This window comes from Prionailurus viverrinus, chromosome C2 (genome assembly GCF_022837055.1).
Source record: "Prionailurus viverrinus isolate Anna chromosome C2, UM_Priviv_1.0, whole genome shotgun sequence".
In the NCBI taxonomy this organism is placed as follows: Eukaryota; Metazoa; Chordata; class Mammalia; order Carnivora; family Felidae; genus Prionailurus; species Prionailurus viverrinus.
Genome location: NC_062569.1, coordinates 72,887,529 through 72,912,946, shown reverse-complemented (window position 1 = coordinate 72,912,946; position 25,418 = coordinate 72,887,529). Strand labels below are relative to the sequence as shown.

The following is a 25,418-nucleotide window of genomic DNA, read 5'->3' as shown; positions in this document are numbered from 1 at the left end:
CATTTTCAGAGGTTGGAGTCAAAGCCTGGGAATTAGAAATCGTGGGTTTTAATTACATCTTGGTCACAGATTGGTTGTTTTCTTGGAAGCACATAACCTCCAAGAATTCAAGTGCGTGTAAAATGAAGATGAGAATCTTTGCCTCCTTCAACATCAGACTTTTATGTAGTTTAATGAAATATTACCTAAAAACACCTTTGAATTCCTAGGATGGTATGTATTACTTGAACAGAGTGGCTATTTAGCTTCATGAACAAATAGGTAAATTAAGGTTACTGGTCCAGTGGAGAGCAAAGTCTAGTTGTTTGCAAAGGATGTCACAGAAATAGAGAAGGGAAAAAAGTTGGTCTGGATTGAGTGCCTACTATACACCAACTGGGTATTGGGCAAGGCTCTTTATTTATCTTTAATCCTTAGAAAATTTTTGTGAGCTAAGCAGAGAATACATTTTACCCATAATGAATCTGAACCTCAGATACCTTAAGTAAGTAATTTTCTTTAGAGTTACACCAACAACAGCTAGATGATGGTCTGTGTGCTGGTTTTTGTAGAATTAATTGTGATGTAAAAAGGCGTGCTACTGGTCTGGCAAACTGAGACATTTACTTATAACATTTAATAAAAGCTAGGTACCCATTTTGGGTGTCTTTTCAAAAGTTTTATATATTTTATTCCAATTATTGTCAGCAATAAGGGGAACTTTGTTTTTGCTCTATCAGAGTGACACATAAATTTAAAAAGCTTACCCTTGAGTTTGTCTCTAGATGGAACTATAGGAATGCTATGGACAACTATTCTCAAACTCTAGATTAGGCATTAAATTCACTTGTGGAGCATGCTGGAAGCAGACTCTGAAATGTGTGTGTGTGTGCGCGCGTGCGCCTGTGTGTCTACACTCTCCTCTCTGAAATAGGAAGATAGTGATCCCAGAATGACAAGTTTCCTATGAGAAGACTAAAGCCAGTCCTGTGGAGATAGATGGGAGTGAGAAAAACTATGAAATCTAGGTTCTCTTTAGGGTAACCTAGAGTCCCTAAACTCACTCTATAGTTGCAGGCATTTCTAACTTGGGTTCAGAATTGGCCTGCTCTTCATATGACCCACTTGGCAGAGACAATACCTGGTCCTGAAAGGTTCTCTTCTCTCATCTTGGAGCACGTTTGAGTCAAAACAGCTAACAGAGGTGAAGAGACAGCATCCTGGGTGAATATGTGAAGCAGCTAAAGTGAGAATCCTTTGGCAACAAGCTGAAAACCATGCCATTAGGGAGGCTGCACCCCTTTCAACCACCAGATAAGACAGGATAATACCTTCATGTTTCACATGGCCAATTCATAATGTGGCACTTGAAGAGAATCAAGTCTGTCAAGCTTGTGTCTATATTATCTGATTTTCCTCACACTTCCCCTGCCATCCCCCATTGTGTCAGAAGTGCATTACTTGTTGGAGCAGTGAGGCTCAACCAACATGGAGAGTGGGGCTGGGAGGATTATGGTGAAGAGCAGTGAGGCTCATCTAATGTGGGGAGTGGGGAGAGCAGGGAGACATACAACAACACAAGCTCTGCTTTGACTCATGTGACCAAATCCAGTTGAAAAGCCAGTTCAGATTTTGGTGTAACAACTCTATTGGCAAAAGACAGCAAGAATTTTCCCAAAGCTGTTTCTTTTGAATTCAGATAAAATAGTGTTAGAAGGATGGAAATGCCACTCCCTTAATTTATTTTATTAAAAAGAGGTTTTGTGTGTGTGTGTGTGTGTGTGTGTGTGTGTGTGCGTGCGCGCATTCATTACTCCCTACATGGAAACACAGAAGGAGTCTCTCTTGAAAGTGGCCCTAGTGTGCTAAAGGATAAAGCTATTTCACTGATCTTTTTCTTCTCCATAAGACACAGGAAATTTAACCTGATATTTTTTTCCCATGGAAACTGGCAGTAGTTAAACAATACAGCATGGGTGTCAGATAAGGATTAGGGTGTATGAAGGTCCACATTTTGATTCAAGACTGTATCCATATGCAAAAGCAAACAGTCTGTGGCATAGTCAAAACAATCAGTGTAGGCTGACTATGGATTCTGAATAGTTCGTGAAAATGGTCCATTATTAACCAATACAGGAATAGTAATCACATCGGTTATTAAAACTGGCTTTAGAAAACATGAAGGTCATTTAAAATGTTGACAGTTTGATAAGTTTAAATATTTCTGATTACACATGATGCCTTGCTTTTTTAAATCTACGTACTAAAGAAAAATTTAAATTCTTCAGGTGGGAATACCACTTAGAAAGTTCATGGTGGGGCACCTGGGTGGCTCAGTCAGTTGAGTGTCTAACTTAGGCTCAGGACATGATCTTGCAGTTTGTGAGTTTGAACCCCACATTGGGCTCGGTGCTGTCAGTGCAGATCCCACTTTGGATTCTTTATCCCCTTCTCTCTGACCCTGCCCTGCTTGTGAGCTCTCTCTCTCTGTCTCTCAAAAATAAATAAACATTAAAGAAAAAATGCATGGTAACTTTTACTAGAGAACTTCAAATGTACCTTTTTTTCAAATTAAAGGTTTTTTTTTTAATTTTAGAGAGTACAGGTGGGGGATAGGGACAGAGGAAGAGAGAGAGAGAGAGGGTGGGGGGAGAGAGAATCTTAAGCAGGCTCCACGCTCAGTGCAGAGCCTCAGGGGGGCCTCCATTCCATGCCCCTGGGATCGTGACATGAACTGAAATCAAGACTTGGATGCTCAAATGACTGAGCCACCCAGGGACCTCTCAAATGTACTTAAAAAAATTAAAAAAATTTTTTTTTAATGTTTATTTATTTTGAGAGAGAGAGAGAAGGAACAAGCAGAGGAGGGGCAGAGAGAGAGAGAGAGTGAGAGAGAGAGAGAATCCCAAGCAGGCTCCACACTGCCAGTGCAGAGCCCGATGCAGGACTCGAACTCATGAACTATAAGATCATGACCTGAGCCAAACTCAAGAGTTGGACACTTAACTGACTGAGCCACCAGGCATCAGATGTACTTTTTTTTTTTTTAATTTTTTTTTCAACGTTTTTTTTTTTATTTATTTATTTTTGGGACAGAGAGAAACAGAGCATGAACGGGGGAGGGGCAGAGAGAGAGGGAGACACAGAATCAGAAACAGGCTCCAGGCTCTGAGCCATCAGCCCAGAGCCTGATGCGGGGCTCGAACTCACGGACCGCGAGATCGTGACCTGGCTGAAGTCGGACGCTTAACCTACTGCGCCACCCAGGCGCCCCCAGATGTACTTTTTAAATGAACATTAAAAAAATAATAAGTGATAATAATAAAAACAGCTTCCATTTACTGTGTAGCAACTATATAGATGATACAGTGGTGTTTAACACATATTATCTCAATAAATTCAAAAGCCCTATATTCTTAGTGCTGTAGTATCCCCATTTTACTGATGAGGAAAATAAAGCCTGGAGAGTTCAAGGTCACACAGCTAAAAAAGGGGTGGATGTAGGGATGGAACCTATAGAAGCCTGATCCCGGGAACCTGGCTCTTAACGATTACTGTATCCTAGAATCACAACCCCCTTCAGCATAGCCCAGGGATGTAACAAGAGGAATTAAATGGCTTGTCATGTTAAGTGGGCTTTCCCAAATTAATAAATTAGAAGTTGTTACTAAATCACATAATATCTTCATTAAAGTAAATCAAGTAATCTTCCTTGCTTGCTAGCTTGATATCAATAAAGGATGCGGCAATCCCTATCAAAATAACATTGCATTCTTCACAGAGCTAGAACAAACAATCCTCAAATTTGTATGGAACCAGAAAAGACCCTGAATAGCCAAAGCAATCCTGAAAAAGAAAACCAAAGCTGGAGGCAGCATCACATCCTGGACTTCAAGCTGTAATACAAGTTGTTGTCATCAAGACAGTATGGTACTGGCACAAAAACAGATACTCAGATCAATGCAACAGAATAGAGAACCCAGAAATGGACCCACAAACATATGGCCAACTAATCTTTGACAAAGCAGGAAAGACTATCCAATGGAAAAAAAAAAAGACAGTCTTTTCAGCAGATGCTATTGGGAAAACTGGATAGCAATGTGCAGAAGAATGAACCTGGACTACTTTCTTACATCATACACAAAAATAAACTCAAAATAGATGAAAGACCTAAGTGTAAGATAGGAAGTCATCAAAATCCTGGAGGAGAAAACAGGTGACAACCTCTTTGACCTCGGCTGCAGCAGCTTCTTACTTGACATGTCTCCAGAGGCAAGGGGAAAAAAAGCAGAAGTGAACTATTGGGACCTCATTAAGATAAAAAGCTTCTGCACAGTGAAGGAAACAATCAGCAAAACTAAAAGGTACCCAATGGAATGGGAGAAGATATTTTCAAATGACATAGCAGATAAAGCGTTAGTATCCAAAATCTATAAAGAACTTCTCAAACTCAACACCCAAAGAACAAATAATCCAGTGAAGAAATGGGCAAAAGACATGAATAGACACTTTTCCAAAGAAGACATCCAGATAGCTAACAGACACATGAGAAGATGCTCAACATCACTCCATCAGGGAAATAGAAATCAAAGCCACAATGAGATACCACCTTACCCCTGTCAGAATGGCTAAAACTAACATCTCAGACAACAACAGATGTTGGCAAGGATGCGGAAAAAGAGGAACCCTTTTGCACTGCTGGTGGGAATCCAAACTGGTATAGTCACTCTGGAAAACAGGATGGAGTTTCCTCAAAAAACTAAAAATAGAACTACCCTATGACCCAGCAATTGCACTAGTAGGTATTTATCCAAAGGATACAAAAATGCTGATTCAAAGGGACATATGCACCCCAATGTTTATAGCAGTTGTATCAACAGTAGCCAAAGTATGAAAAGAGCCCAAATGTCCATTGACTGATGAATGGATAAAGAAGATGCAGTGTATATATATAATGGAATATTATTCAGCAATCAAAAAGAATGAAATCTTGCCATTTGCAACAACATGGATGGAACTAGAGTGTATTAAGCTAAGCGAAATCAGTCAGAGAAAGACAAATATATGATTTCACTCATGTGGGATTTGAGATACAAAATAGATGAACATCAAGGAAGGGAAGCAAAAATAAAAACAGGGAGGCAAACCATAAGAGACTTTTAAATACAAAGAACAAACAGGGTTGCTGGTGGGGTGTTGGGTGGGGGGAAGGGCTAAAGGGGTGAGGGGCATTAAGGAGGGCACTTGTTGGGATGAGCACTGGGTGTTAGGGGTGGACTAGGGAGACTAGATTTCCAGTTAAAATTAAAAAGTTTACATGAACAGCCACGCCTCGTTGTTCATGTAAACTTAAATAATGTAAGCTCCATCCTGCTGTCAAAAAGACTCCAGAGATATTCTATTAGATTTTCTTTAGGTTGCTTTTAAATTAAGAATTGCTATTTAGAAAAGAAACATATTTTAATTGTAAAAATAAGAAAGAAAAATACAAGTATATTTAAGAAAAAAAATCATCCATTCATAACTCAGAGACCACCATTTATGTCTGTTGTTCATATTCTTCTAGTCTGTTTTTTGTGCCCATATACAAATAAAATATTTTTTAAATAAAAAATATTTTTTAAGTAAAATATTTTTAAAATATTGATTTTTTTTATTTTTTAAAATAAAAATAGATTTAACATAATATTATTTTATTTACTGTCTTCTCTTATCCATATATCAATATATGGTTCTGCAGCTACAACCCAGCTTTACATCCTATGAACTGTGAAACTTTGGGAAAATGGCTCAATTTCTAAGTGCCCCATTTGCTTTTCTGTAAAATTTAAGAGATATTAGTACTTTATAGTGTTGTCATAAAGTTTCATTTTTAATATATGAAAAATGCTTAGAGCAGTGCCTGATACATAGTAAGTACCACATAAGTGTTTGGTAAATGAAAAAAAATAAATATTGGAGCAAAGGATGTGCATTTTTAAAGGATTCTGATGCATATTACCAAATTACTTTCCAGAAAGATTCTACCGATGTATAGTTGTTATAGCAGGATGTAAGTGGAGTACCCACTTTCCTGCCCCCATGGCAAAGTGATTTAAAAGTATGGGAGGTCAGGCCACCTTATCTCAAATTCTGGTTTATCACCCAGTAGCCACGATATCTTGTGATATCTTGACCATGCTAAGCTTTATTTCCCTTTTCTGTAAAATGGGAATGACAATAAATATATACTTCACTGGAATGCTGTGAGACTAAGACGAGTTTATATAAATAAAGTGCTTGGTATAGTGCCTAGCATAGAGAATGGAATCCATAAATGTGAACTACTAGTCTATGTTTGCAGTCTCTCCATTTTATTTATTTTTATGTATGTATATATGTCTTTAATGTTTATTTATTTTGAGAGAGAGAGTGCAAGCACTCATACATGAGGGAGGAGGGACAGAGAGAGAGAATCCCAAGCAGGCTGTGTGCTGTTAGTGCAGAGCCTAATGCAGGGCTCCATCTCACAAACCATGAGATCATGACCTTAGCCAAAATTAAGAGTCTGATGCTTAACCAACTGAACCAGCCAGATGCCTTCCATTTTAAAGACAAGAAAAATTAGGACCAGAAAGTATGTCATCCATGGCTGAGACACTAAGGTAATAGGTCAAAATGACACAGGAAATCCAGTGAGAGAAAGGAAATATCTGGTTCTAGGTGATACATTTTTTGTGCATGGCTGATCAACATAGATCCCTTTTAAGACATATTTTCAGGATGCCTTCCTGTGACTGCTCAGCATATATTAGTGACATGGACAGTGAAGGCAGAAAGTATGCTCATTAAACCTGCCAGTGTGAGGGAGGGAGTGAGCGAACTTCATCTTGAAGAACCAAGAAGACATGATTCTACAAGGAAAAGTGATAGATGGCTACTTGGAGAGAAAAATCATTTGCCCAAGTGCCAAGTGGGGAATGAGTGATTATGCTCAAACCAGGCAGCAGATTAGCCAGTCTATGCAAAACAACAACAACAAAGAACCCAAACAAGCAAACAAAAACTTATGATGAATAGAATTCTATAGATTATGTTGACGTAGGAGACTTGAGTAGATAAACTGAGAATGGGGTGGTATTCTTCTGTTTTTGGACACCACTGGTCAGCTTTCTATAAGTAACAAGGTGGATTGGGTTCCCTAATTAGCATCTTGCAGAATATAGGATGTCATCAGAGACCTACAATACATATGTCTGGAAAGAGAAAAGGATCTAGCATTATTCATTCTGGGGAATTTAAGTCAGACAATTTTGTTGTTTCAAGTATAGACAAGACTCTCTTAGAAGGAAAAGTGTACAGTTGTTTACTTCTACTGAGAATAGAACTATAGGAAGTGGATTTCAAACTGCAGCATGAAAGATTTAAGTTGGAATGATTGAAAAAATATTAGTAATATGAACCATAAAACATTGCAAATGATTACCAACATAAGCTATGTAATCTCTTCAGAATTATTTAAAATAGGACTTTTTTTTTTGTATTGGCTTTAAATTATTTTAGTAGGTATTAACTAAAGGCAGGAGAATAGCCTGGGTAGACTCTCAATGATTTATCATCAATGATTTGATGATAAAAAAGACTTGATCCTATAAAGATTGCTCTGGCTTCTTTTCTATTGCAGCTACCCAAGGAACAGCTGTTGCCTTGACAACAAGAGACAGTCTTAGGTTCCTCATATGCTAATAGGAAAACGGCCAATTTTCTTGTTCATAAAAGAAAACTGTTGGTTAATGTGTGCATCTCTCTCTCTGTCTCTTTTTCTCCTACCATTACTAACCACCTCTACGTGAACCTCAGTGAGAGGTAGAGTTAAAAGAAAGAGGGTAGAATAGTTTGTATTTTCAGAAATCCTCACTGAAACTTAAGAAACTCATTCACAAAGGAGTTTGGAGTATGATAATGACATGGGAATAACAAGAAAGCAGCATTCAGTGTGCAGAGAAGAAAAACAATGGAGAGCATAAAATTCTAAGTCTACAGTAGAGTATAGGCAGACACTCTGAACAGATTGCAAGAGGAAAGATTCAGTATACCTTCACAGATGTCTCAACACCAACAACATCTGCCAGGCAGTTTCAACCACTTCCAACTGTCTAGGTGCATGTATATGCAGACATCAACTTTTGACCAAACTGAGTAGATTGTATGTGAATATTATAGAACATAGCAGAAGAAAAGCAATTACTTCCAAACACAATTCACTCAAGTAATAGGCAACAATTAGTTCTCCCAGGGAAAAAAGCATGTAATAATCCCTGCTTTCTCCTTTGCTATGTGAAAGATAGCCAAATGCAGGCTAAGAAACACATTGACAGCTGATAAAAAGTACTTTGAGTAAACTTACTCACATATTATGTGGACAGCTATAGCTCATTGAATAAAAGCAGGCCACCTCTCTGCAGTGTCTTTTAATGCTTTATGAAAAAGCCAAGTTTCTTAGCCCTGTGGAGTGGTGCTTTTTCCATATAGCAGTATGGAAGGTGCAGGCTGCGGCCCCATACCAGCCTTGTTTTTATACTGGTTTCACATGGATGGTGTGTACGGCATCATGACAAACACACGTTTCCTTGTATCTTTACCCTACATTTTTTGACATAGTAGTTATATGGTGGGTATGTTTTTGTTTACTGTTTTCACCAGTCCTCATTACTTCCCAAGGATTTTGGTGGGGGGGGGGGATATTGTTAAAAAGTGTTTTTCTTCTGATCATAAAATAATTCATGCTCATTATAAAGGTATAAAAAAAGTTTCCAAAAAAACAAAGAGGGAAATGAAAGAATCTTTGTTTTATTTTGAAAAGCAATGCTAAATGCAAAGGAGCCCGTTACCAGTCCATTACCAGTATTTGTTTTACTAATTTGCTAGGACAGCATAAGAAACAGATTATATACTTCCTCTCTCTGCCTTTCCATGTCTACCACGGGCCCTGGAGAATAAGAACACTGATGATATACACAAACCTGCAGGAACCTATGGGTGTTACTACATGCTCTAATGACTTAAAGAGGGGGATTGTCAAACACATGGGAGAATATATAAGGTTTAGAAAGCTAGGTGAAAACACATTTACAGTTTGACAGTATAATTTTAAGGAGGTTTTGAAAACTTTGCTGTTTGTGGGACAGTATTGCTGGCAGATTTTGGAACTAGCTTTTCTCATCCAAAGCCCACTGGTCCCTGATATTTCCAACAGGATGAGAAGACCACTCTCTTGGTTAGTCCTACCTCCAAAAAGTCACAAAGTCTTACCGTCTGCCTCTTTTATTTCAGATCGTCATTACTGTCTCTTTTCCATTTGTGTCTCCCAATCACAATTATTTGATGTATCCCTATTATCTACAAGAAAATATTTTTGTGACCTGGTACCTTTCAACTTTCCCAGCCTCATCTCATATTGCCCTCCTAGGCAAATGCTATGCCACAAAAGTCACCCCATTCCCCATTCAGCAGTGTTGCACTACTTGTAATTTCTCACTTGCCTTTATCTCCCAGGTTCAAGATTTTCCACAACTTTCTCCCTCAACTTTTCACCAGAAACCTTTGTATCTCATCTTTGAAGTTTCAGGTAAGACCCTATTCAATAGGTGACTCATCTGTCCCTGATGCCCTCCTACCTGGAGACAGACATGCTTTCCTGATGATTCCTGATAGCTTTTCCAAACTGTGTGCACTCTGTCTGCTTTAGTTAATTTAATGAAAGTTCTGGAAGGCAGCATCCTAGTCTGTTCCATTCACTGATACATGTCCCTATCACTTACTACAGGGAGCGTGTCACACATTAGGTGCTCAATGACTATACAATGAATCAATGAATGAATGTCTACTGTGTGCTTAATGCTTGGAAGCCAGGGTTAAATGAGCTACACACTCTCTGACTTACGTTGCTTGTAGTGTAATAGGGGAGGTGGAGAAGTAGAAAGTGTAAGTGCCATGACAGTGAAAATATGATGCTGGGGAAGCACATTTACATCAGGGAAGGTTGACATTAGCTGGGCAAATATGGGAAGAGTGGACCTTATAAGCCATGTTAAGGAGGCCACTGAGAGCCAAAGAGAGGTTTTTGATTGGGAAGGATAATATACTGAGATTTGAGGTTTAGAAAGATCTTTTTTGCTGAGGTGTGGAAATGGTATCAGAGAGGTCGATTATGAAGGCAGTTACCAATTAGGAGGCAGCTTCTCTGCTTAATGGTTAAACTCTTTGAGGGAAAGAATAACCTCATTTTCAATTTTGTAACTTAAGGGCTAGGTCAATTTTTTTTTAATTAAAAAATTTTAAGTTTATTTAAAAAAAGAGGCAAAGAGAGAGGGAGGAGAGAATCCCAAGCAGTCTCTACACTGTCAGCATGGAGCCTGATACAGGGCTTGAACTCATGAACCATGAGATCATGACCTGAGCTGAAACGAAGAGTCAGACACTCAGGTGATTAAGCCACCCAGGCACCCTGGGCTTGGTCAATGTTTTAACAAATGTGATGTTTCTTTTATGAATGAAGAACTGCTTTTATGTCCATTATCGTATCTCAGAAAGACAAAAACAAACCACTTCCTTTAAGAAGTTGTGTCGCTGTGGTTCATCTAGTCATTGGGTCAATGTTACTGCTTCCAGGTAAGCTAGTTACAAAGGAGATTTAGTGGCACCCAACCCTGAACTTGCTCTCAATAGACATATAAGTTGATTTATCTTATCTTATCTATATTATAACCAACTATATGAATTGTCTTTTTTTTTTTTTGGCTTTTTCATCAAGATGTCATTCCTGGATTAAGACCGTGGCTTTTTCATGTTGTGTAGTCTACTCAGGAATAACTGATTCAGTTTTGCCTCCTTGAGTTTGTTCAAGGACTGGTCAAAGCATTAATGAAAATATGAATAAAGGAAAGCATAAATGACAAAATAGTCAACTAAAAGGTTCCTACTGACTCCCTTATATTTGTATTAAAATCTAGTCCTTAAAGTGATCTAATTCACTGAATAAAACCATTTTATTAAGCCTTTGGTCAGCAGATTATTAATACCTATATTATGTATAGAACTCATCTAAAATTAGTGACTATAGCTCTCCTTTTTCTTTGGATACAATGAAAAGAGTAAAAAAATTTAAATAATGCAAAAGGACATTATGAAATCATATCACCATTAACTGAATCAAAATTTAATACAATAAATTAATACAGTACTGAAAATGTTCTAATTTTTATATTAGTAGTTGATGTCCCCTTATTCTTGATTTACAATAAAATGATTTCAAAGCATTTTGAGTTTGTTAGCTAATAGCATTACAATCTGCACAGTAAAAGGAGACAAAAAACATATAACTTCTGATTCAGATTATATGTCAGTTTAGTTGTGTTTATAATATGTAATTAACATAAATTAACCATTTGCAGGTTGCTGGGTGATACAGATTATTTGTGCTGATACCTAGAGTCTCTACTTGTATAAAGCTTTCAGGTTTTGATGATTCACAAAGAAACAATTTGTATGGTCAAGCTTAATTGCTGATTTAACAATAAATTTTATCTTTATATAAATTTATATACCTATGTTTTTTGCCGTATGTTATCTTCTTACATGGTAAATTTACATATTGATCTACCCATTACAATCCTAAATTTAAACTTTCATTGTTACCTATTATCATTGTTATGGCTGCTTCATAATAATAGCAAGTAGTAATATTGAGAAGAATAAGAAGGATTCTGACTTTGCATCTGGATGTTTTTAATGGACTGACATAGAATTCTGTGTGACACCAAAGATTTTGTCATTTTAGAGTGAAAATGAGCTGAAGAAAAAAAAACTGTTAATAGATTGTTCGGTTGGTATTTGGTCCACAATTATTTCTGGGGGGTTTTCTACTTAAGTACATCTTTAATGCTACACCCAGAGATTTGGCTCAGGTGTCAGGAATAATAAGCTTTATTATAATAGTAAACCTTGGTGAGAGTTCTGGCTAAAAAAGAGAGAAAAGATAAAAAAGAAAAAAAAGGGCATTTGTGGTACTTTACATATACAGACATGTAGCACCATCTACTGGATTAGAGTAAGTGAATAAAATCTGTAAAATATGTATTTCCACTAGCAAAAGTATGAACCCATGAATGTCAAAGGTTCGTATAGTATTGGTTTAGCCAATTCTTTGGTTGTAAGTGGTTTTTGGATAGGTGAGAATATTTGATATAAAGGACCTTCTTTTTCCCTTTGTCCTTGCAGCTAAGAAATAGTCACAGACAATTGTTAGCTGTTTAAGTTACCCATCTACAGCAATTGATTTTACACATGTACATTTGTGTGTGTATGAACACGTGTGCGTGCACACACACATACCCTACTGTACCCGACTCAATTATGTAATACTTTTTTACAAAGCAGTGGTTACCATGGGCAAAATAACTTTTGTGGACATGTATTTCTTAGAAAAGGATATTAGTCTGTAAGTAGAGAGGTTTTTCTTCTACTGTTTCTCTGTAGTAGAAAGTGTTTTAAGTATAGTCATGGCCTCCTGTTACCAGGAGAAATAAATCCTTGGGAATAATCCATTCATTAATTCAGCAAGCATTAAATAATTATTGTGTTTCAGAAACAATGATAAAAAGATTGAAAAAAAAGAACAGTGATTTCAAAAATACTGCATAAGACTGGGCTGTGAGGTGAATGTTCCTTTGTAAAGACTTACATCCATCTTCTTCATTAACAGGGTGCATCAGAGCAGTCAAATATCTGAGACAGCCTTATGAAATGTACAGGTTTGCAAGATGTTATAGATAATGGTCAATATATTCACCACTACAAATGTGTTTTACACAAGTAGGGAGGTTGAGGAATAGGACAGTTATAAGACTCCTCTGACATTCTTCCCATAAGACTGTTAGGTCCTTATCCAAGTCATTATCTATTTCATAATATTGACTATTCCTCTGGAGGGAGTGACTACTTCAGCAGCAGAAGCATAAAAACATTGCATGGTGAAGTACATGTTATAGCCACTGGCGATCTTGGAAGTTTCTTCTGAGTGTGTGTAAATACTCTGAATCTGAATCATATGCAACTATATTAAGAATGAATTGCATAAAGGAAAATCTGAGAAAATGGAGACATTCACCATTTTCCTGGGTAGGAAGACAATAAAATAAAAGTTTCAGTTTTTCTGAAATTATTATGTATATTCAAAGAAATTTCAGTGAAATTCCTAGGGTCCTTCTCTTTTTTTTGGCGGGGGATGAGGAACTTAACAATTTGATTTCAAAGAAGTGTTTCAGAATAGACAAAAATAGTTGTGATGGTGGTGTTGGATGGTGTGTTTGACTCTAGCATATTAAGAAGCTGTGTTACCCAAAACAGTGTGGTACTTTTACAGAGACAGAGATAAATACATCAATGAAATGCCACACACCCAGAAACATACCTTTGTATATGTAAGAATTTAGTATATAAAAAGGACGCGTTTCAAAACAAAAAACAAGATAGACTATTTAACAAATGGTGCTGGGAAAATTACTATTTGTTTTGAAAAAGAGCTATGAATCTACTTCCTCTCACCACAAACATCAATTTTATGTGCATTAAAATTTTAACACATAATTATAAAAGTACTAGAAAAACTATTGGAGGTCATTTTTATAGTGTTATGGAAAGGGCTTTCTTTAAGTGTGGTACAAAACCAAAGTTATTGAAGAAGACCAACAGATTTAATTACATAAAAATTTAAAATGCCTCTTTTAATTCATGTTTATTCTTTTGGCAAATTTTTATTGAGCACTACTTGTACAGGTATTGTTCTAGTTTCCAAATATAGGGTGAACACAGTGCATATGGTCCCTACTGTCGTGCATATTATAGTCTAATGGCAAAGATAAAAAAATAAGCAAACAAGCAAATAAAAACATTAACTACCAATTGTGGTGTGTTGTCAAGTAAAATTACTAAATGTGAAAAATTTGCTTTAAGAGGAAATAAAAGGAGGGGTGCCTGGGTGGCTCAGTTGGTTAAGTGTCCAACTCTTGAGTTCAACTCAGGTCATGATCTCGTGATTTGTGAAGTCGAGCCCCTCATTGGGCTCTGTGCTGACAGTGAGGAGCCTGCTTGGAATTCTCCCTTTCCCTCTTCCCTCTTCCCTCTTCCCTCTTCCCTCTTCCCTCTCCCTCTCCCTCTGTCCTTCCCCTGCTGGAGCACATGTTCTCTCTCTCAAAATAAATAAGCTAGGGGCGCCTGGGTGGTGTAGTCGGTTGAGCAACCGACTTCGGCTCAGGTCATGATCTCGCGGCCCGTGAGTTTGAGCCCCGTGTTGGGCTCTGTGCTGACAGCTCAGAGCTTGAAGCCTGTTTCAAATTCTGTGTCTCCCTCTCTCTGACCCTCCCCCATTCATGCTCTGTCTCTCTCTGCCTCAAAAATAAATAAACGTTAAAAAATAAATAAATAAATAAATAAATAAGCTAAAAAAATGCAGAAATACCAGATATAAGGAGCAGTCATCATTCTTAATTCTGAGATAGAGTGTCCTAGGAAGAAGACCCTGTCAGGGCTCACTGAATGGCAAAAACTCCTTATGCTGCTGGTTGAACTTGCTGGGGAATGAATGGGGAGATGTCTCATTAGAGGCACTCTGCTGAAAAACTGCCCAAGTTGGGGTGGGGGTAGGTGCTAGGGGAAGCTGCTATGCACTGCAGGAGCTGGGAGCTGGAGAAGCCACCGGCACTGCAGGAGCCTGATGCTACAGATACTGCTTGTGCCAGGCAGGAACCAGATGCTGGAGAAGCTGTGCGTGCCTCAGGAGCCTGCCATGTGAGAACACTGGAACCAGGAAGAAAAAACACATTTTCCCTCCTGTAGGGTCTCTTCTGTGCCCTCTGTTGATAAAGCTTGATTTTGTACCAATAGTCAAAGGAGAAATATTTGAAGAGCCCATATCTGTCTTCACAGAGAAGACAAAATGGGTAAATTTGGAGCTGAAAGGCAACACATTGCAAAATGGCACAACATAGTACTTTTCCATTTATTTGAAGTTTTAAAGAGAAGAAACTAATTTATGATAGAGAAAACATTGGAATAGTAGTTGCCTCTGGGGGTTGGGGGAGGTGAAAGCCAGGATTGACTGGAAAGAGGCAAGTGGGAAATTTTAGAGTAGTGGTAAGTTCTACATCTTTTTTTTTTTTTTAAAATTTTTTTTTTTTTTCAACGTTTATTTATTTTTGGGACAGAGAGAGACAGAGCATGAACGGGGGAGGGGCAGAGAGAGAGGGAGACACAGAATTGGAAACAGGCTCCAGGCTCTGAGCCATCAGCCCAGAGCCTGACGCGGGGCTCGAACTCACGGACCGCGAGATCGTGACCTGGCTGAAGTCGGACGCTTAACCGACTGCGCCACCCAGGCGCCCCAAGTTCTACATCTTAAGAGTTTAGGTTAACTGGATGTATGCATATGTCAAAACACAAGATTTGTGTATTTCCTTGTATATAAATGTTACCTATATAGGAAAGAATATAAACAAAAGTAAACATGTGTGGTAAAGCATTTAGGTGGAGAGTATATTTATTCTTGCAATTTACTTTGAAATGCATCAACACAGACTGATGAATGAATAGATTGATAGACAAGTGTAGTAAAAAGTTAATGGTAGGATCTAGGAAACATCTAGATCAAGGGGATGTTGATGCTCACTGTAAAGTTATTTTGACTTTTCTGTATGGGGGAAACATTTCAAAATGAGTTGTTGGAAATAAAAGATTACCTTAACTGTTGAGGGAGAATGGATTTTAGGGGAGCAAGAGTGGAAGTGGGGAGATGGATTGGAGTGGTGGCGGTGGCGATGGAGAGAAGTAGAATCAATATAGGCCTGTGGGTGGAAGTGATATGTCCTAGTGATGTATTGGAGGTGGGAGGTGAGTAAGAGGATAGAAATCGGTATTGACAGGTGGGATCTGATTTTGTACAACTGGGTATATGGTTTTGGTTCTACTGTGCTAGGGAAGACTGAAAAAGAGGCTTGGAATATGTGTGGGATGAAATCAAGAATTCTGTCTTGGGCCTGTGCATTAGATTTGAGACATCTCATCTAGGAGACATCTCAATGGAACTGTTAGGAAGGCAGTTGGATATACGTTTGGAGTGTAGAAGAAAGATCTGTGACAGAGAAATGCTAATGGAAGTCGTTAAAGAAACCTGTGGTATTTATTATTTAAAAAACTTTTTTTAATGTTTATTTTTTGAGAGAAAGACAGAGTGTGAATGGAGGAAGGGCAGAGAGAGAGGGAGACACAGAATCCAAAGCAGGCTCCAGGCTCCAAGCTGTCAGCCTAGAGCCTGATGCGGGGCTTGAACCCACGAACTGCAAGATCATGACCTGAGCCAAAGTCAGATGCTTAACCGACTGTGTCAACCAGGCACCCCAGAAATCGTGGTATTTAATGCCATGAAAATGGATATGATCACCGAGGAAGCAAGTGTAAGAACAGAAGAGTAGAGAGGCAAGCTCTGCATCTTGGGGAAAGCAACATTAAGAAGCTAATCAGGACAAGATAAAGGAACAAATGAAATTGAGAGGTTAATGGGAAACTGACAGTCCTAAAAGTGGAGAGAAGAACTAGGGAAGGAAAAGCTGAGCTGAATGCAGCCCACAGATCTGGCAAGTTGATGATAAACTTACCTGTTGGAATATGAAGCATACTAATGGTGACAATAGTAGTTAGCAGTTTCTGAGGTGTTTATGGCAAAATATACCAAAAGTAAAGTTTTAAAAACCCCACAAACAGATTGGGAGAAAAATATTGTTCATACAAACATGTCAGATACAAACATACACAGAGAATACGGTCCATAAAATAGAAAGCACTGCAAAAAGAAGAGACAACCTAATGGAGTAAATGGACAAAGGATATGATACATTTTATTTATTTTTATTTTTAAAAATTCCAGTATAATCAATGTACAGTGTTATATTAGTTTCAGGTGTATAATATAGTAATTCAATTCTGGACATTACTCAGTGTTCATCATAAGTGTACTCTTAATCCTCTTGACTTGTTTCACCTACCCCCCACCCACCTCCCCTCTGGTAACCATCTGTTTGTTCTCTGTAGTTAAGAGTCTTTTTTTTTTTTTTTTTTAATTTTTTTTCAACGTTTTTTATTTATTTTTGGGACAGAGAGAGACAGAGCATGAACGGGGGAGGGGCAGAGAGAGAGGGAGACACAGAATCAGAAACAGGCTCCAGGCTCTGAGCCATCAGCCCAGAGCCCGACGCGGGGCTCGAACTCACGGACCGTGAGATCGTGACCTGGCTGAAGTCGGACGCTTAACCGACTGCGCCACCCAGGCGCCCCGTTAAGAGTCTTTTTGTTTGTCTTTTTTTATTTGTTCGTTTGTTTTGTTTCTTAAATTCCACATATGAGTGAAATCATACGCTATTTGTCTTAGGATCTGATAAATTCTTAGCAGAATAAATGTGATGCTCAGTCTCATAATTATAAAATTGTCAATAAACAATGAGATACCACATTTTTCTCTTTAGGTTGTAAAATATTACTTTATAATATACAGAGTATGCAAGAACACTGCCATATTCTGTTGGTATGTAAAATATTTTTTTTTTTTATCTTTATTTTTGAGACAGAAAGAGACAGAGCATGAGCAGGGAAGGGGCAGAGAGAGAGGGACACACAGAATCTGAAGCAGGCTCCAGGCTCTGAGCTGTCAGCACAGAGCCCGACACAGGGCTCAAACTCATCAACTGCAAGATCATGACCTGAGCTGAAGTCAGATGCTCAACCAGTTGAGCCACCCAGGGACCCCGGTATGTAAAATCTTTTTGAAAGATAATTTAATAGTATCTCTCAAAATAAAATTGCTTATACATGTTTTTCATTAATTTTACTTCTAAGAATATGCCATACACTTATGCCCACACATAGGTGTGCAAGGTTATATCTTATTCACCAAATTGAAGACACCACTGATTGAAATATGCATCCCAATTTTAGAGATACTAAAATATGAAAATAAGTATACCCCAGACTTGATGAAATACAGTGTTACAAGATGTTCATTGTAGCATTGTTTAAAAAGTTAAAATTGATGGATAATATTGAATTTTAAGCTGCTGTTAAAAGACCAAGGATCTAATGTACTGATACAGAAATATGGCCACTATTGTTAAGTGATAAAATGAATCTGCAAAAGAATATTTATAATATGATTCTGTTTCTATAGGAAAAACTAATATATCTATAGATTTATTTTTTTTAATTTTTTTAATGTTTATTTTTGACAGAGAGAGAGATAAAGCATGTGTGGGGGAGGGGCAGAGAGAGAGGGAGACACAGAATCTGAAACAGGCTCCAGGCTCTGAGCTGTCAGCACAGAACCCGATGCGGGGCTCGAGCTCACGAACAGTGAGATCATGACCTGAGCTGAAGTTGGACGCTCAACTGACTGAGCCACCCAGGAACCCCTATGGCTTTATTCTTAAAAATGCTGGTAGGACACATGCCAAACAGTGGCAACCTCTTGGGAATGAGGTTGGCATGGAGGTGAAGGATATCTTTTCCTTTATACACCTATCTTCCTTCCTTCTCTTTCTTTCTTTCTCTTTCTTTTCTCCTCCTCCTCCTCCTCTTCCTCCTCCTCCTCCTCCTCCTCCTCCTCCTCCTCCTCCTTTCTTCTTCTTCTTTCCTTCCTCCTTTTCCTCTTCTTTCTTTTCTTTCTTTCTTTCTTTCTTTCTTTCTTTCTTTCATCACATTATTTTTGCAAAACCAAAATCTCTTCATATTTTAGCCTGAACAGTGTGATCTGGATGAAGTTATCTACTTGGGAATGAAGCAGTAAAGGGATAGCATCTACCTTAGCATTTTGTAATTAAATTGAGTATTTCATGGTCAGCAACAAGGCTTGAAAAACTTTGGGTTTTGTTTCCAACTCTAGATTTTAATAAGTTCAATAGAGTTATAATCTAGAAGTTGTAGAATTATAAAAGTGGGAACTAGATGATATGGAATGCCGTGGTGATGAGGTGGAGAAGCATGACTATCATTTTAAGGCAGAAATGTAGAATTAGGAGGAGGCATGGACATTTTGCACAAAATTCAACACTGTATAATTGTCATCCTGAAATTCAAGAGATAGAATCCCTGAGATACAGGAAATGTGGCTCTTTGCATGAATTTGGCTGCCAGACTTCTAATGTCCTTGGGCCTACAGGAGTACACAGCAAAGACAGCTGCAAGCATGCATTTTGGCAGCTCCTGCTAACACTGAGAGGGGTGGATCAACAGATTGGCACAGGCTGAGGCAGCTGCCTCAGTATTCATATTAGTAATGGGGATGAGAAATTAGAAAGGAATGTTTAAGACACATGGGCAGTAGCAACACTAATAATTTTAGGAAGCATACTGCCGTAACAAATCTCAAGTATAAATAATGATGTGCCATCTTACTATATGCTGGATGCTAACATTTTCATTACTAGGAATGAGTAAATTGTTATAAAATAGAAGATCATCTTTTATAAGGTTATTTAGACTCTAAAATTTCGTTATTCCAAATAGGTTGAAATTTCCTCTACAAGCTTTCTCCTCCATCACGTTGGGAATTTAGGCATTGCAGAAGTGAGGAATAAAATGCCGTGGTAATTCTACCATCTATTGAAGATATTTCTAAGAATGTTGTATATGTGAATAAGTACAACGTTTTCTACAGTGAATGATGTTTCACCACACTGTGCTGCATTTTATATGGTCTATAAAGACACGCATATGAAAATTATTTCTAAAAATGGTAGTTGTATATATAGATATAGTATTATTTCAGTAAAGGGATTTGTTCATTAAACTTTGACTCATGAAATATACTATGCATAGTCAAATGTATAAAAGTCATTTCTAAGAATAATAGAATTCTGCTGCATCTGAGTAGTCATTCAGTGAAATAATGTATGCTGCATTCAATATATCTGTAAAATATGCCACATGTATAAAATGTTTCTAGTGTTAGAATTTAAAAATATAAATTGTTTTTAAGAACACAAAAAGCTAAATCTAGTCTTTGAGACTAGAGAAATATTCCATATAATTCAATATATGGAAAACCATGTAAACACAAAGAGACAAAGCTACTACAAGATTTCAAAAGCATAATAACAAACCAACAGTAAAAAGACATTTTCAGGACAATTGAAGAAATATAAATATGAAACAGTTATTAGATGATATTCAAGAATTTTGATGTTATTAATTTTGACGGATGTGATAATACTGTGTTTGTGTTAGAAAACATTGAATGTTAAACATTAGTGATGTATGCTCAGGTAGTTGGGGTAAAATATGATGTCTGATTTGTTTTAAAATGCTTTAGCAAAAAGTGAATGTGGCAAAATATAAATGTTAAATCAAGATAATGAGTATGTGGGTGGGTATGTGCGCTCTCTCTCTCTCTCTCTATATATATATATACACACATACATATACATATATATATTTAAACTTTTTATAATAAAAAGCATAACAAGATAATGGTAAAATTCAAAAGGGCAAAAAAGGCTATAGATAGTTGCTTATTCGATAAGCAAAGTTAATTTATGTTCATGATGCCGTAATAGAGGGTATTTCAGCCAAGAACAACTCTCATTGCAGACAGCATAGTTTGTAGTAGGAGATCTGTATCCTCATTTAGGTTCTGCTGACTTTAATCGCTTCACCTCAGGGAGCCTCAGTTTATTTGTTTGGAAAATAAAAGGATTAGATTAGTTGATAGTTTTATCCTTTACAGTTCTGAGATGCTAACCAGCAGAGGCGGTAAACTCAAATATCTACCAGTGCTGAGCAGGTAATTCAAATTACTGAATAGGTGTAGTGCTTGCCACTCTAACTGGGACTCTTCTTCAGCCGAATGCCTTCATGATAATGTGGACTCAGTGTTGCCTAGCTTTTTTGGAGATTAGGAAGAAATACAGATTTTTATGTGAAATTGAAGATTTGTGTATGTTAATAGAAAACGTACAGCGAAAAGTGTAGGAGTGGTGAGGCGGGGGTGGGGGTACTACCAAACCCTGCTGCAGTCCATGTCTGCGGTCAGCTAAGACGCTGCGAAGGGCAGATGAACACGGGGAGGAAGACCAGGAGATTAAAACAAAAGATGGAAGCACACATCAGTGATTCTAGGGAGTGAATTCTGCTTCAAAATATCAGTCTACCTCAGCCGACGAGATTTCATCTACGGATGAAACTCAAACACCACTTGAAAAGAAAAGTCTGTTTTCGATAGCTCTCATCTTCTGCGTGTGATCCAGCAGTTGCGGGGCGCAATGCCATTCCCGCTCCCAGTGTCCCCCGGAGACCGCAGGCGCCACAGACTTTACACTCTCTGGGAGCGCCCTGGGGGACGATCCCGAGCTGCAACTTGAGGGATAGTTATGCTGGGGCCACCAACCCCAGCGAACCTGTGGAGTAATTGCTTCGCTTCCTCGGAAGTTTAAAAGAAAAGCTGCTCCGGACCGAGGCAAGAGTTCTCAACCGGAAGTTTTGCCTTCCTGCTTGAGCACTTCCTGTTTGGTAACTAAGGACGCGGGGCGGTTGCTGGGGTTATCGTGGTAATTACTGGGGAGATTGGCGGGTGTAGGGAGTTGCCTCGTGTGCTGCTCCCAGGCTATACGAGAAGGTGGATCTTTCCTCCCCACCCTGTCAGAGGTTCTCTATCCTTTTGCCATCATGAGTAATGAATTCTTGGCGGAGCTGCATTGGGACGATGGGTTCGCCATCCCGGTGGCAAACGAGGAGAACAGGATCCTGGAAGATCAGGTAAGGGTCAGGTGAAGAAGGCCGGGAAAGAGGGGGTAGTTTCTTGGTTGGCAGGAATACCCCAACCCTTTTATTCTTCCCTTTTCCGTCCCCAGTTTTATCTCTTTCTGTCTAATGCTCACCGCACCATCTCCTTCCTCCCTAACCTGTTTGCCCATTACGGTACTTGCAAAGCATTACAAAATGTATATTGAAAGGATGATTGATATTCGCGACTATAAAGTCTGAATCGTTACTCTCTCCCCTCCCACTCCACTTCGCCTCAGGGGCAGGAGAGGAAAGTCTGGTTCCTGCGTCCCCTTTTCCCTTCCTCAGAATTAAGCGCGGCTTGCAAAGGGACTTTGAGGTTTTCCTAGCAACAGTTGTTTGCGGATGTTTATAAGCAAATCACGCTCTGGTTGACATTACTTTTTGAGTTTCTGCCTAAGACATTTAAAGTTGAAAGGGACTTGAAGAAATATTTTCAAGAGAGACGTTCTAGTAAGAATGTAAAATGTGCAGTTTACAGCTTTTCAAAGTGAGGATGTTGTCACAGAGTGATATAAAAATATTTTACGTTGTAAGGAATATTTTACACCGGCTTGCAACCAATGAATGCATAGTAGTTGTTAAAAATAAAATTGCATCTGGCTCAGAAAACTTTTAAAAACCTTTAGCAGTTAGTCTAAAGTTCTGTCACATGGCAGTGTGTTGTGTAGAGGAGGATCCAGAAACAGATGATGTTTACATTACTTTGTAGAATGGAAGAGAAGGTTTTCTTCCCTTGGAAAAGAAAATGAAAATCCATCACTGTTTTTTGAAGTTTTTTTTTTTCAAAATATTCTGACCTGTTTACTAATGTCTAAATTAGATAGCTGCAGTTTTTGTTGCTTTGTTTTAATGAAGGGCAACATTAGGGAATATAAGAAATTTGGCACTAAAAAAAACAAAAAGCAGAAATTTGGCACTGAGTACTGAGGAATAATAATATTAACAAGTTTCCAGCCCTGGGTTCAGATCCTACTTACCAGCAGTGAACCTGTTTCTTCTTATATAAACTGGAAATAAATAATAATTTCACAGGGTTGTTTACAGCTCTAAGGATATTAATGTGGGTTAAAGTTCCAATCAAATATTAGTTTTTTTTATTATTGCCATAATATTTGTCTCATATGATTTTATATACGTATTAATTATATTAGCTATTTAAAAAAATATTACGGAGCAATAAAAAGAAGAGTGAGGGCCAGAATCACTTTACCTGAATAAACAGTGGCATTAAAAAGGCAACTCTAATAAGTTTAAGATATTCAAACAGAAGGGTAAAAAATAAAAAATACCCACTGTTGACTCTAGAAGTGACTATCATGGCATTAAACAAATATTCCAGACATCATAGTCTACAGTTATATAGATAGAAAAGACAGACAGAAGTATCATTGTTTTTTAAAATTTAAATCCAAGTTAGTTAACATATAGTGTAACAATGATTTCAGGAATAGAATTCAGTGATTCATCACTTACATATAACACCCAGTGCTCATCCCAACAAGTGCCCTCCTAAATGGCCCTCACCCATTTAGTCCTTCCCCCCCACCCAACACCCCTCCAGCAACCCTCAGTTTGTCAGTTCTATGTATTTAAGAGTCTCTTATAGTTTGTCTCCCTCTCTGTTTTTATATTATTTTTGCTTCCCTTCCCCTATATTCATCTGTTTTGTATCTTAAATTCCACATATGAGTGAAATCATATGATATTTATCTTTCTCTGACTGACTTCCTGTAGCGTAATACACTCTAGTTCCATCCACATTGTTGCAAATGGCAAGATTTCGCTCTTTTGGATCACCGAGTAATATTCCAGTGTGTGTGTGTGTGTGTGTGTGTGTGTGTGTGTGTGTGTGTGTGTGTGTACCCACCACATCTTCTTTATCCGTTCATCAGTTGATGGACATTTGGGCTCTCTCCACACTCTGGGTATTGTTGATAGCGCTGCTATAAACGTTGGGGTGCATGTGCCCTTTCAAAACAGCACACCTGTATCCCTTGGATAAATACTCAGTAGTGTAATTCCTGGGTCTTAAGGTAGTTCTATTTTTAGTTTTCTGAGGAACCTCCATCCTGTTTTCCAGAGAAGCTGCACAGTTTGCATTCCCACCAGCCGTGCAAAAGGGTTCCTCTTTCTCTACATCCTTGCTAACATCTGTTGCTGCCCAAGTTGTTAATTTTAGCCATTCTGACAGGGGTAAGGTGATATCTCATTGTGGTTTTGATTTGTATTTCCCTGATGATGAGTGATGTTGAGCATCTTCTCGTGTCTGTTAGCCATCTGGATGTCCTCTTTGGAAAAATATCTATTCATGTATTTTGCCCATGTCTTCACTGGATTATTTGTTTTTTGGGTGTTAATTTTGTTAAATTCCTTACAGATTTTGGATACTAACCCTTTATCTGCTATGTCATTTGCAAATATCTTCTCCCATCCGTCAGTTGCCTTTTAGTTTTGCTGATTGTTTCCTTTGCCATGCAAAACCTTTTTATTTTAATGAGGTCCCTTTTAATTTAATGAACTTTAAATTCATCCATTTTGAGTTTATTTTTGTGTATGGTGTAAGAAAGTGCTCCAGGTTCATTCTTCTGCATAAGACAGAAGTATTATTAAAATGGAATCCTACTATATGTGCTGTTTTTAACATAAACATTTTTATTTAATAAAAATTTTAATTTTATTTGTCTTAAGAGAAAAAAAGAAAGGAATTATTGAATTTCAGGTAAATATTACTTGATTACAAGAGATAGTGATTGCTAAGAAACTTTCTTAACATTAAGAAAAACTGCATAAGAAGAAATGGTTAGATTATTGTTTAAAAAATTCTTTGTTTCATTTGTAGGCAGTTATGGGTTGACTCCCTGCCCTTTCATTTTTCATTTTTAAAGCAAAGAAATTAGCTCTCTCACTTCTTTACACCATCTTTTTACCCATATTACCACTATTAAAAAATAGTGGTTTTATTATTTTTATATTATCAAGCTTTATTTTTTATTCCATTCAGTGCCTTTAATTTACTACAAGTGTTTAGCCTTAATTTTATATGAAAAAAAATTTTAATGTTTTTATTTATTTTTGAGACAGAGAGAGACAGAGCATAAGCAGGGGAGGAGCAAAGAGAGAGGGAGACACAGAATCTGAAGCAGGCTCCAGGCTCCGAGCTGTCAGCACAGAGCCTGACACGGGGCTGAAACTCACAAACCACAAGATCACATGACCTGAGCCAAAGTCCGACACTTAACCGACTGAGCCACCCAGGCGCCCCAGCCTTAATTTTATATTTAAACTGGTTTACTGGTCCTTAATGTAGCCACTTTATTCAGTTTATCTTTTCTTGGATTTTTCACTTTGATTCATCTTTTGCCTAGTTGGGTCCTATCCTCAAATAGTTGTTTCAAGAAGCGTCCATTGTTTTGTGCTTTTGATTCCTTGCATCCTTGGTTGCCAATTGATTTCTTGCATTGCTTGCTTTAAATTTGTATTCTTTTAATCACAGTATCAGATCTTCAAGATACCTTCTTTCTGCCTCTACTCCTTCTGAGTCCTGTGTTTTTTTAATATGGACTGTTTTTCCACAGACC

The 25,418-nt window shown here is 37.9% G+C and overlaps 1 protein-coding gene across 2 annotated transcripts in view; it reads left to right on the top strand.

The window, feature by feature from the left end:
• Positions 1–21,588: 21,588 nt before the first annotated feature.
• CCDC39 (coiled-coil domain containing 39) overlaps positions 21,589–25,418 on the top strand; it is a 44,391-nt gene continuing 40,561 nt past the window's right edge. For both annotated transcript variants that reach the window (XM_047875292.1, XM_047875290.1), the window contains exon 1: positions 21,589–21,810. In XM_047875292.1, coding sequence (XP_047731248.1) covers positions 21,721–21,810 — 90 coding nt within the window. In that variant the 5' untranslated portion in view covers positions 21,589–21,720. The remainder of the gene's footprint in view (positions 21,811–25,418) is intronic.